General features: G+C 43.5%; 1 protein-coding gene across 1 annotated transcript in view; it reads right to left on the bottom strand.

The window, feature by feature from the left end:
* SYN2 (synapsin II) overlaps positions 1 to 13,453 on the bottom strand; it is a gene marked incomplete at its 5' end in the record, with an annotated part of 176,152 nt that extends 162,699 nt beyond the window's left edge. The window contains one exon of the mRNA XM_080350370.1: positions 13,083 to 13,453. Coding sequence (XP_080206496.1) covers positions 13,083 to 13,453 — 371 coding nt within the window. The remainder of the gene's footprint in view (positions 1 to 13,082) is intronic.
* Positions 13,454 to 13,894: the final 441 nt, after the last annotated feature.

Raw genomic sequence — 13,894 nt, 5'->3', positions numbered from 1 at the left:
AACACCCAGATGAGGTTACACAGGAAGGTGTCCAGGCGGGTTGGAATGTCTGCACAGAAGGAGACTCCACAACCTCCCTGGGCAGCCTGGGCCAGGCTCTGACACCCTCACCTCCAGCAAGTTTCTTCTTAAATTTCAGTGGAACCTCCTGTGTTCCAGATTGCACCCATTGCCCCTTGTTCTATCACTGGTTGCCACTCAGAAGAGCCTGGCTCCATCCTCCTGACACTCCCCCTTTCCATATTGATCCCCAGGAATGAGTCCCCCCTCAGTGTCCTCTTGTCCAGCTCCAGAGCCCCAGCTCCCTCAGCCTTTCCTCATACGGGAGATGCTCCACTCCCTGCAGCATCTTGGTGGCTGCGCTGGACTCTCTCCAGCAGTTCCCTGTCCTGCTGGAACTGAGGGGCCACAGCTGGACACAATATTCCAGGTGTGGTCTCCCCAGGGCAGAGCAGAAGGGCAGGAGAACCTCTCTGACCTACTGACCACCCCCTTCTAACCCACCCCAGGTACCATTGGCTTCCTGGCCACAAGGGCCCAGTGCTGGCTCATGGTCACCCTGCTGTCCCCAGGACCCCCAGGTCCCTTTCCCCTACACTGCTCTCCCATAGGTCATTCCCAAACTTATACTGGAACCTGGGGTTGTTCCTGCCCAGATTCAAGACTCTACACTTGCCCTTGTTCTATTCCATTGAATTTTTCCCCGCCCAGCTCTCAGCCTGTCCAGGTCTCTGATGGCAGCACAACTTCCAGTGTCAGCCACTCCTCCCAGCTTGGTGTCATCAGCAAACTTGCTGACAGTCACTCTGTTCCCTCGTCCAAGTCATTGATGAATATATTTAATAGTGCTGGTATCACTCATCTATCACTGTATAACTTCATGTGCATGGACATAAGTACATTGTTAGATAAACAATAATCTCATGGTAACAACTGGATATTTTAGATTATGTAAGAAGGGATGTTAGAAGGTTACCTCAGCTATTCTGAGCAAAAATCCTAGCACAGACAAGTACACTGAGGTTGAAATTCTTTGAATTATTCAAATAACTGAAAAAAAAAAAGGCCAGGAAAAGCAGTTTTACAAAATCATTTAACATTTATAAACACTGTTGCCTCACACAGGAGTGCTAGGTACGAACAACCCTGCTAACATATTTGAAAAGCTACAGAACTTTCTTTTAGAATTACTGTTTGTCCCTCAAAAATACATGTTTTCTCAATATCAGTTAGGTTTGCTTCCTTTCAAACAGTCATTTGAAAATCCACAAACTGGAAATGTGCATTTAAATGAAGTACCAAGTGCTTTAAATCTTACACTGGTGTTTGTTAAGTAGTTATACACACAAAGTTCTCATGCTATCATGACTGACAGCAGTTTGCCACATGTTTTTTTCAAAGGCTGAAACCAGTACTGGAATTCTCTTCCATAGAAGCACCATAAATGCATTGTTTTAAATCAAACAAATAAGAAACGACTAACAAACGCTCAGGAACAAGCCTACATTAGCCCAATAACAAGCTACCTCAAGCAAAGCAAACCAGAAAATACAGATTTAATTACATTGTTACAGTGCAAAAATCACACAGTGCCTGGGTTTCTGAATAACAGTAGCAGGTGTGTTTATTCTACATCGAAAGCTTCCTAGAGTCCAGCTCCTGAAGTACATGGAGACTATTCCCAAGGGACCTGGATAATTCCCCTGCTAAAGCAATCACGCAGTAACATCTCATTTCACTCTGAGGGAGGATATTGCTCTGAGGGCCACACGGGACCTGCTGGGTCATCAAAGACCACCCAGCAGCCAAGGGTTGGGGATCTCAAGTGTGCACTTACAATGGGTCACACCACTCGGAGAAAAACAAAGCAAACCAAAAAAACACAACAGCAACCTAAAAACATCCTTAGCTGCCTAACTTTTTGGAAAGGACTTATAGCAAACAGGCAAACAAAACCTCCCAGACACTGCAAGACCCACAAGGCAAAGGAGTGCTCCTCACCAACCCCAGAACAGACCTGCCCTCTGCTTCTACCCATGTGCTTCACAAACAAAGACCAGTCCAGTGCAAGTTACTTTAACAGAAAGAATGTAAACCTTAATACACAGTCATTATACTTTACATTAGTGTGTCTTTTGACTCATCTAAAGCATTACTACTGGCAAGACAATTAACCTTACCCTCTTGTATGTTGAATTGCTGCTAGTTCACACCAGACACCTCCTCCTTAGTAAAACAATGAATCAGCACAAAAATTCTAGAACATGAGTCCAATGAAAATAATTTAGGTAGAGTCCAACCTCATACAAAATACCAACTCTCTAAATCCCATTCTTCTACCATCACACACCATATAAGAGATTCTCCAACCTGCTGAGTGGCATCTGACGGCACAATGGAAGAGCCTCCTCTTATTCCACTGCAACCCAACAGCACCAGAGCAAGAAAACCACAACCACAGAAAAATTAGCATTCTGGACAATGTCCATGAGTGAAAATCCCTACAAATTCTTCTTTAGAAATAAATTATACATACAAATACATATATGCACACATACACCAAATACACCCTTCATAACGCTAGCGCATCACTACTAAAACAACTTTTTTTGTTGTGGTTTTCATTGTAATGGCTGCCTATTTAAACCTCATCTCAAATACTTCAAATATTATTTTATTCCAAAATTGTAAAAGTGTTACTATAAACACTATTGGCATTTATTAATATATATTGTATGCAACAATTATTAATAATTATTAATTGTTATTTACCTCAAACAGTAGATGGCTAAGACAACAAGCACTAAGTAGAACAAGGCTGTAGTCACAGCACATTATGTAATCATATTGCCACTCAGTAGAATTTGACTTATCACATCTTATGATGAAACCTTTTCATTGCCCTTCCAGAATCCCCTATCTAAGATAACAGCTTTTCTAATATTAACCATTTTTTGGTCCTAGAAAGGAAAGAAATCTTTGTTTAAAGCTTTCTTAATGATGAAACACACTAAAATGTGCATATACGTAGAAAGCTTTCATTGCAAATTATCTTCAAAACAAAATAGATCATTGAAGAAAACTAAGAGGTAGTAAATAGTGCTGAATCTTCCTCTTTGGAGCCATCCTAATATCTTTAAACAAAATATGGGACGTAACAGACTGTGACTGTTCTCATATTGGAGTTTAATCTACTAAATCTGCGTTGTTTCAGAAGAATTATAATCAGTTTTTATTAGTAAAAAGTCAGAAGTAATAAACAATGTTGAATAGAACGAAACAGAAGTTAAGGCATAGATATAAGTATACAAATACAACAAGAATGTCACATTGCTGCCTTCTTTTTAAGCAAGAGATCAGCACCATTTTTTTTTCTCTTTCGGAACTCACTTTAAATCATAAGAGACTTTTTAACTACCACTTTTCCTTCCCAGGCTTGTTTTTATCCTCCATATACACACTCTCCCCTGGTTTCTCCTGTGAGAAGTCAACATTATCACAACACGGGCTCTGCCACGGTGACCAACGGAATCTGGTAGGTGTGCAGCTCAGCACATTTCAGCCCCTGCAAGCCGGGCAATCCAGCAAAAACAGTCAATGGTTCATAAACAGCAGTAGATTTGGAAGGTTAACATGAAGAGATAAAGGCACTTCTTGACCAACAGAACCACTTTATTTTCATACACGCACGGAAAGAGTATCTAAACTTGCCCTCGGTTCTGCAACACCTGCTCAGGAATGACTGGAACGCAGGCACTTCTGACTCCTAGAGACAGGGGCACATCCACACACAAGTACAACTTGGGCTCTACTCCCAGCTGGGCCACAAGCCTTGACGGCAATTGGCAGCACACACTGCTGACATAGTTTAACTTGTCGTCAGTTTGAGCAGTGGAAACAACTGCCTATTACAGTTTTAAATAGTCCTCTGGAACCTGTACCTATTACACCTTTAAAGAAAAAACTCTAGATTTTTAACTGTTCATTGTGATATTCCCTAATGCTTATTCACTCACAGTTCATTTCTGCAAAGGCATGATTTTAAAAAATTGGGGGTTAGGACAAGAAATTATAGCTTTTTTTTTATTAAAAGTCATATCATTTTTATTTAGTCTACTTCTCTGTAATACATTTATAAAATATTTTAATATGGTATAATCTATAAATAGGAACAATTCATTAAATTGAATAAATCTATTCATTTGTATCAAATCATGTGGGTGCTTTAGAACAGAATTAAGATATTTAAAAGATTTTATCTGAGGCTCTGATAATATTTTTAATTATTTTAATCACCTGATAAAAATTCAAGGAAATGCATGTATTTTTAATAATAACTCCTACTAGCAATCAATGCTGCATTATAAACACCAATATCCAATCAGATATAGGACTGTGGAGATCAAATGGTCAATTCAAGCAAGTTCAAACATGGACTGGCCATTACAAAAAGCTGGAAGACAGTGCATTGAATGCTTGGACCAAACCTGCCTTTTGTAACAACGTCTGGCACCTGGCTGGCTGATGGTGGCATGAGATGGTTTTGTTCCCACTTCTTGCTTGGTTGGAAGGTGACACCAAGCATCTTACCATTGGGTTTTTGTTTCACTTTAAGGAAAACAGGAAAAGTACACTCAGTCTCTGTCTGCACAAGCTGGGACTATACCCCTAATTTTCACAGAGGGAGGAAAGAACAACTATTCTCCTGCCTCTCATATGAGGAGGTCACAGTAGCCTACAAAAAAAATGGGCTGAGATCAAGCAAACACAGGTGTTCAGAGGTGAAAATAATGAAGAGAACATTGTTCACACTCCTTCCCAGCTGCACTTGAGCAACAACATTGTGACATCTTGTGTCTTCTACCTACTTCAGTCACAGACGCACAGGAAGAGGGATGAAGATAACTGCAGTATGCAGAAAACATAGAAAGGTTCCTCAAAACCTGAAGTTTCATGTTCTTCAGCACTGATACTGGACCCACCCATTAATTAAATGAATCCCACTGAAATTTGCAAGATTTGTTGGAAATCAGTGCATTTGTCAACAAGAGTTCATTAATATTTCTGGTTCAGCCAGGCAGGGACATGCTTGCAGTGGAAGTGGGTATTGCAAAATGGTCAGAGTCTTTTCACTTTTCACAGAAGCTTAAACTAGTCTCCAGTTGACATTACCATGAATGCCCATCACCTCTCTCCTCCGGCTGTCTGGCTGAAAGCACAGTAGCTTTCCTCCGGGAAGTTAAGTCTGACTCAGCACAGATAAAGCTGTTTAATTAAGAAAAGCAGCAGTGCAATCAAGCAAGTATTTTGCATTCTAGACTAAGGTATGGCGCTGTCCTCCCACCCATGGCGTCTGCAAAGTCTTATCACCTCATTACACATTTTTTTCACTCCACAAGTAGCCTCACCTTTGGAAGCACCGTCATTATTCCAGGCAATATTTACTTCATAATTTATTGGTTCACTTTTTGTTATTTATGACATAGCTTGCTTTGCCAATTTACTTTTTTCCATTCTTTACAACTTTTCCACCTACTTGTAATTACCCTTTGCTGCTGTGTTCATCCAACCAGGTCTAGAATCCTCCTGCATCCAAACCTGACTCACTGGTATTCGTTGTTCTCTTCCTCAGACACAAGTTTATACTCAAAACACAGACGTGCCTAAAGTCTTATGACATTTTTAACACAGATAGCAGTGTATCTTATCTACAAACATATAAAAATCCCAATCATCAGTCTGTTTCATCTACAAACATATCAAAATCCCAATCATCAGTCTGTGTCAATTACAGGGATAACACACTTCTGTAGTTCAGAGCATCCACAATGGGTAGGCTGGCTGAAGACCTAAAGGTGATCAAATCATGTGATATTACATGTGAATACTTGTGTGGGTGACTCGCATGGTGCTATTAAGAACTGGGTACTGAAACTGCATACTGTGAAGTCACTAATTCAAAAATATATTGATACTGTGAGAATATTCAGCATCAATCTTTTGGAGAAACACGGTTTCAACTGAAATGTGTAGAGTCTTGCAGTGTCCTATAGTGTTTGCAGAATGGCAAATAACATCCATTTAAAGCAGAGACAGCTCAAAATACAGTCAGTCCTCTAGACACACTTTTTCAAGATGAACAATATGAAGTCTAATAATATAATTTTTAATAACTTTTTGTTTGTATTTCAACAGATTACAATTTGCTACTGGCAAATAATAATTAAATTCTGACTAGACTGTATGTACAATTTCTTATTTCACTTAGATCTAAAACAAAATATACCTATCTGAAATTCATTAATTATTTCCTTGCCCATTTCTCCATTTCCTTTCCATTAAGGAAAACTTTAGGAAAAAAAAAATGGCAAACTCTTTTTAATATATATTACCTATTCAGCTAAACATGTTACTATAGGTTTCATTAAGCATCAGAGCAGTTTCTGTGGTCTCTTCAGAGATAAAGGAGGCAAAAAAAAAAGATTCACTTGTATTCTGAGCACAGGGAACAGGGACAGGACAGGGGATTAAACCAGATACAATCTGCCCAAATTTGTAGTCAGCATCTCATATACATTAAGTCAGCCAAAAGAATGTAGTGTGTTTTGCTATTTATACAAATAGAGCCAAGTATTACACATGACAGAACTGCAGATAGAAAAAAGCTCTGCAATTTTTTCTTAAATCATCTTAAAATACTAGCACACATGTTGTGTGGTGCAGAATTATATCGCGTGGCCATTTCAGAGAACAGCCATGAAATACAACTTGCGTGAGATTGCTGTGTGCTACAAATTCAGATTTGTTAACACATTACACACTGCAGTTAGTTCAGCTCCATGTCCTTGTCCAAGTTCTTGCCCAGCATGACCTTAATACCAAAAAACAGAGAAAGACAAGTAACATGGCTCAGCGAGCTGTGCCTGCAGCCCTTCAGAAAAACACATCCACGAGCCATGAGGAGGCAGAGCTCAAAATAAGCTTTACTTCACTCTGCAGAAACTCACCTCGTTTCACCTGTGTGCCAGCGCAGAGCCGTGCTGCTGGTGGCCATGGCAGCCACGGCTCGTGTCCATAGCTCGCTGTGAATTACGTTGCTATTTTGATTGCAGAAATGGAGAGTGCTAATGCAGAGCTGGGAACCGCAGCGTGCTGGGATGTAGCACTGAGCTAATTACCTGGTTGTAAAACGCTGTCAAGCACATGCCTTAGTGTAAAATCTGGCTGCCAGCTCCTTTCTGGAGTAGGACCTCAGTCTAAAGGCCATAACTAGAATTAGACTGCAACATATCAATTTTGTTTTTAAGATTCAGATTAAACTTCTCACAAAGAAAGTTTCAAAATGCGAAGCTTTCACAAGAAACAAAAATTAAAGATAAACCAAAGTAAAATCTTTATCACTCTTGCTCAATTTCAGGGGTTTTAAGGAACCTGTTACCTTCTTTGAAAGATTACAATGTTACGCCGAAGGCAAGGTTGCTTTTCCTTTTATATTAGGAGCTTCTTATTGCAAAAAGCACAGCAGCTCTAAATTAGTATTTAAAATGAATTAAAGTAGTCTATTGTATGTCTTTTTCCCCTATATAAAATACATTGTTAAGATTACTGTTTCTTTACACTCGTTGCCTGAGGGCAAACATCTACACTTGGCCATCTGGCCAGTCTTACCAGCTAAGACCTTCGTAAAAATCAGTCTCCTTGTACCTGTGCAACTCAGCTGTCCCTTGCCTTGACCCGCTCTCCAAAACTGCTCATCCTCAGCCCCACACGATCCTTCCACTCCCTCTGGGCAACAACTGCTGGTTCCATGTTTGGCCCTGCCCTGGGTTTCCCTCCCTGTTTTACGCTGTGGCTTCCAGTTCAACTGAAGTTAGGAAATACTAATTACTTACGCACAACTGCACCATCCCTACCGAACAGAAAAACTGCAATGAATTTTCATGGGCATATGCAGGTCGTTTGGCAGTTACCTCTACATCCCTATATAAAACAACTGCACACATATTTTTAATTGAAACTGTATTCCAACTTCTAATAAATGGGAAAAAAAAAATTCTGCTCGCTTCAGTAAATTTTTGTATCATAAACCAGTGTTCTTCTGCACTACAACAATACTGTTCATATTAAAACTATTTATGACCAGCAATGTTTATCCATAAATGACTCAGTAATTTTAAAACAGAAAGTTTGCTCTTCATATAGCATTTGTCCCAGCCACTTGGAAATTATCTCTTGGGCCTGTCACAAGATGACTAACTACTAAGGCAGTAAACATTACAAGAAAGGCATAATTCTTGGGGGTGAGGGGGAAAGGTACTGGTACTTACAACAAGATTTGTGCTTAAAATTACAAGAACAAAATTTTTCCACTTGATTCTTTTTATAGTTTCATCAGTACTGCCAACAAATCTTATATTCAGGCTTTAAAGCACAAAACAGACAAAGGAATAATTACGTTTCAACATTGAAACAGCTTTCTAAATATGACACATAAGCTTTCAATAAAGTTAATGATCTATATACACAGCATTTTGGCACCTTGCCACTGATGTATGGCCCCTAATCAATTGCTTGTTCAGCAATGAATATTCAGAACATTTTGTATACAGAACAAAATGGTTGTTTTCTGAGGAAATTAAATACATTTTAAAATAAACTTATCTAGCTGAAATCTTTGGACACTTAATGCAGATCAGTTGCTTGGACAAGAGCATTAAAAGAAAAGGTTAAGCAAGTTGCCTAGGTTTTAATTTGGCTCTGTCACTAACTTCTTGGATGACCTTAAACAAGTTCTTTTACTTCCTAGTTTCCTCCTTTTGCAAAGATATCAAAAAGATACCTAAAGCTGTAAAACGATCTCTGAAGTCTATTGCAAAAAAATCATTATTAAGCCTAACAAGTGGTTCTTGAAGCTTTGCCCTCTCCAGCCGATCCATGAAGCATCTGTAAATCAGACAGTTTTCCATTACATCTTTAAATACTTTGTAAGGTTCTCAACTAGATATATTAACTCAGAACAGGCTTCTGGACATGAGTGAAGGTACTGAAAATGTCTGCTCAGCATGCAGCTGCAGGTGGAAAAAAAGCTGACATTAAAATGCATGAAGAATAGGCCAGAAAATAAAACTAGTTTTTTGAAGACTGGCGCTGTTCCATTTGAAGGAGCTTTTGCATTGCAGGCCACCCCTTCTTCGCGGTGATATTCCAGAATGACAGAAAGTTTCAAATTGGCAAAAGTGATGGCTAGCTATTGGCTTTCACCTTTGGACCAAAGGATCATTTATCGTACAAAGTGACCGAAAGAAAGTATTCCATGAGAAGCAGAACCAACAATGACCGCTTGTCACGGATTTGTCTCTAGTGGTTGACAACAAGCTTCAGTCTGTTTTCTTTTTCCCCTACGCTTGCCGCCAAGGCAGACGTAAAGCCGCGGGCTGGTAGAAAGTCTTTGATATCAACTATTTTGTAGTCTTGCCTGTGGCAGAAGCCCTCAGAGGTCTCGTCTATGTAACTGCAAGTTTCCAAAAAACCTGTGAGAAAAGAATTGTCTTTCACGGCTCTAACACACGTTTAATTGAGAGCATTACTGCAAAAAGGAGGAAAGTTTGACATAATTATGGCATTTGCCCTCTTTCCTTAAGAAGTCAGATCACATAACATGGTAAAAATATAAAAATTAGTCCAAATAAGTTAATTGTCCCATTCTGCCCCTATCCTATGCCATAAAAGTAAAGAATCTTAGAAGAAGAATTTCAAAACTTGTAATAGGACAAACTTCTTAAGGCAAGATAAGTCACTGAGATCAAGATTAAAAAATCCAAGCAACAACTGAGCATCTTCTTACATGTAGAATATCCCATATGATGCCATTAGTGACAATAATTATGTTGGGTTACTAAATCTTAGGCTTCAAGTATGAGTCAATCTCTAATAGAAATAAAATACATTACAAAACAAAATGCCATTTTGATACTAGAGGTAAGAGGCAATGTCCTCTGCTGACAGAAGAAGGTGCTTAATGCTTCCTCTGGCCCTTGCTAAAGAGGAGGCAGTATTAGTAGGATGTCTGTGTCATCCAGACTGAAATTCTTTTATCTCAGTTGAAAATGCCATCCAAAAGCAATACATCCATTTTCAATTTAAGACAAACACAATGCAGCTCAAAACATCATGAAAACAAACCCCCAGCATATCATCTTCCTCTCAGGATTAACGTAAATGAGCTGCAATTGTTTCTCAGGAGGCTCTCAGAGAGATGTCCAGTCGTGTTTTCCTTGTCATTGCAAGGGGGTGTTCAGTGTCACCTGGCAGCAGCTCCTCGCACCTCGTCTCACTGAGTGAGTGCCAGCGCATCCTGCCAGCTGGTGCCCATTGGACCACACAAAGTCAGCTATTGCCAGACCTAGGCTTTCAGTTTGTTCTTTTTCTCAAATTATCATACATATTCCATTTTAGCCCATATAGTCAATATATTTAGCCCATATAGCAACAAGACTGGTGAAGGGACTTGAACACAAGCCCTATGGGGAGAGGCTGAGGGAGCTGGGCTTGTTTAGTCTGGAGAAGAGGAGGCTTAGAGGTGAGCTCAGCACTCTCTAGAACTACCTGAAGGGCAGTTCTAGCCAGGTGGGGATCGGTCTCTTCTCCCAGGCAGTCAGCAACAGGACAAGGGGCCATGGGCTTCAACTCTGCCAGGGGAAATTTAGGCTGGAGATTAGAAAGCAATTCTTTGCAGAGAGAGTGGTCAGGCATTGGAATGGCTGCCCAGGGAGGTGCTGGACTCATCGGCCCTGGAGGTTTTTAAACTGAGATTGGACATGGCACTCAGTGCCATGATCTAGTCAATGGACTGGAGTTGGACCAAGGGTTGGACCTGATGATCTCTAAGGGCTTTTCCAACCCAGTCAATTCTGTGATTCTATAGCAGCTCAATATATGTCAGTATGGATATCCCTACTTCCAAAGGTATGAAACAAACTTTTCTGCATGTATTATCAGAATATACATATACATGTGTTTCAAAACCTATTTTAAAATCTTCAGTTACAAAATTACTAGCTTTTTTTGAGGGGAAAGAGCCAGTAAAACAACAGTTTTTTCTAGAACTACTACATATCCGTGTCACATGGTATGAGAGAGAAGGAAAATAAAATGCAGTAAGCAGGCATGAGTAACCTTGGACCGCATCTCCTCGCCTACCTGGAATGCTGCTGGGGCATCCACCATGCACAGCTTTAAAAACTTCGCTATTGCTGACAGATTGTCTTAATTTCAGGTGCATTTATCAAATACGTAAAACATACCATGATTATAATAAACAGGGAGGCTTCTGTGGGTATAGAAGAATTCTACCAGAAACAGACTTCGTGAACATTTACAGTTATTTAATTTACCAAGCAAAAAATTGTGCTCTGTAGAATATTAAATAAATAGCTGTATCTGCAAGGCAGTGTGCAGTGTCCATGGATGCATCTCCATGACGTAGGTACAGAGGCTGGCTTAGTCTGGCAGATACAACAACCTTCTTTTTTTTCATTAAAAAAAAACACACCACAAAATCAAGCATAGAAGAAAAATCCTGAAAAATCTAATAGCTAACGTCATCTTAACATTCTAACATATTTGCTATAGATTAAAGCTTACGTTTTTGTTTTAACTATTTTATTAAAATACCATTTTAGAACATCAAGCCATAGAACTGTGCACATCCATCTAGACAGCAAGGCTATATACATTTGAGAAGCTGACAATCAAATCAAAACCCCACAATCCATTAATCCATTACGGAATGATGCTGGTGTCATAAAAACATACTTGTTTTACTTGTATTATTTGAAGGCACTATTAAGACCTTCTGTACTGTAATTAGCAACAGTGAACAAGACGATTCACAGCTTGACGTGTAAACATACATTATAGGGAAGCAAATTAGTGAAGGATTAATCAGTATACATCCTTCCTATACAGCACAGCACCCACCAGAGTCATACGTGATAAACGGGTCTGGAAAGGCTGTAACCTGTCCTGCTGGCAGCAGCCAGGCAGGGAGGAAATGACTCCATGTACAAGTTTTATGTTCTGTAAATCCCACATTTTTTATTACGATACTGGAAGCAAAACACCCACCCCACACAAACCCAGCGATGTTAATTAACCTAATCGCACAAATTCACAGGGCTACGGTAAAACCGAGGGCTGGTCCTCGATATCCTGAAGGACCTTCACCCGAACATGCATTTCAGACGCTGCAACAGAAGCAGCGGGATCTGCACGAAAACAAGCCCGCTCATAAATATGAATCAACACACGTAACGCTACGAACACACGCAGTTCAAAACAGAAATTCGTGCCTAAGACACCTAAATCCTACCTGCACCTGTACACGGGTGCTTTATTTCACTAGAGAACACCGTGGGTGCTTTTTCAGGGCGGTAAACATGTTTTATTTAGTGTTTTGATGGAAAACCGTTTTTATTCCTAGTCAGGCGCTGTGGAGTTTGCGGGTTTTTTTGCTCCATCTTCCAGCCCGTAGCGCTTCGCTCCGGCCCCGCGGCTGCCGGGCGGGGAGCGCTGCCCCGGGGAGGCACTGCCCGGGGAGGTGGCACGGCCCGGGGAGATGGCACTGCCCGGGGAGGTGGCACGGCCCGGGGAGGTGGCACTGCCCGGGGAGGTGGCACTGTCCGGGGAGGTGGCACTGCCCGGGGAGATGGCACTGCCCGGGGAGGTGGCACGGCCCGGGGAGGTGGCAAGGCCCGGGGAGGTGGCACTGTCCGGGGAGGTGGCACTGCCCGGGGAGGTGGCACTGCCCGGGGAGATGGCACTGCCCGGGGAGGTGGCACGGCCCGGGGAGGTGGCACGGCCCGGGGAGGTGGCACGGCCCGGGGAGGTGGCACTGCCCGGCCGCGGTCCCGCCGCTGAGCCCCGGGGCCGCCCGCTCAGGTGAGCCTGCGCCTGCGGGGATGAAGAGCGGGCGCGGAGCGGGGCCGGGCCGCGGGGACAGAACCGCAGTGCGCGGGAGGGGAAGGCCGGGGAAGGAGCAGGAGGAGGACGCGGGGCACACACCGCGGCGCGGGGGCACCTACCAGTCCGTGTGCGGCTCGTCGATGACCAGGAGCAGCTTGAACTTTCTGCCGGCAGCCGAGGAGACGGCGGAGGAGGGATCCACCAGCCCGGCCGAGGCCGCCGTCTGCTTCACGGCGTTGGACAGGGAGCTGAAGAAGCTGCTGCCCGTTGACTGCTGCTGCTGCGGCGGCGGAGGCTGCTGAGGGGGCGCCGACTGCGGCGGCTGCCGGCGCTCCGCGGCCGGGGAGGCTGAGGCGGGGGCCGCGGAGCCTGAGGGAGGTGGCGGCGGCGGCTGCTGGGGCTCCGGCCGCTGCAGGTCGGTCATGTAGCCATTGGGCAGGTTGGCGATGAAGCTGCTGTCCGAGAGCCTGCGCCGCAGAAAGTTCATCATCTGGCCGGGCGGGCGAGGCTGCGGAGCGGAGGAGCGGGGCGGGCGGAGCGGAGCGATCCGCAGCCGGGCTCGGTCTCAGCCCCACTGCCGGCCGGGGCGCGCGCCGCCGCCTTCCCTCAGCAGCGCGGGCAGCGCGCGCTCTGCCGCTCCCGCCCGCCGCCAGGGGGCGCCAGCCGCGCGCGCGCTCACGGGGCTGAGGGAAAACGGCGGGAGCGCCGCGCGCCCCGGGGAGCGGGAGCCGGGAATGAGGGAACCGGGAATGAGGGAACCGGGAACGGCCCGGCCTGAGGGACCCGGGAATGGGCACCCGGGAATTAGGGAACCGAGAATGAGGGAACCGGGAATGAGGGAACCGGGAACGGCCCGGCCTGAGCGAACCTGGGCTGAGGGAAGCGGGGAGCGGGAAGGGCCCGGGCTGAGGGAACCAGCCCCGCGGGCCGA

The sequence above is a fragment of the Nesoenas mayeri genome (genome assembly GCF_963082525.1).
Source record: "Nesoenas mayeri genome assembly, chromosome: 10".
Lineage (NCBI taxonomy): Eukaryota > Metazoa > Chordata > Aves > Columbiformes > Columbidae > Nesoenas > Nesoenas mayeri.
This window is presented reverse-complemented; position numbering and strand designations above follow the sequence as displayed.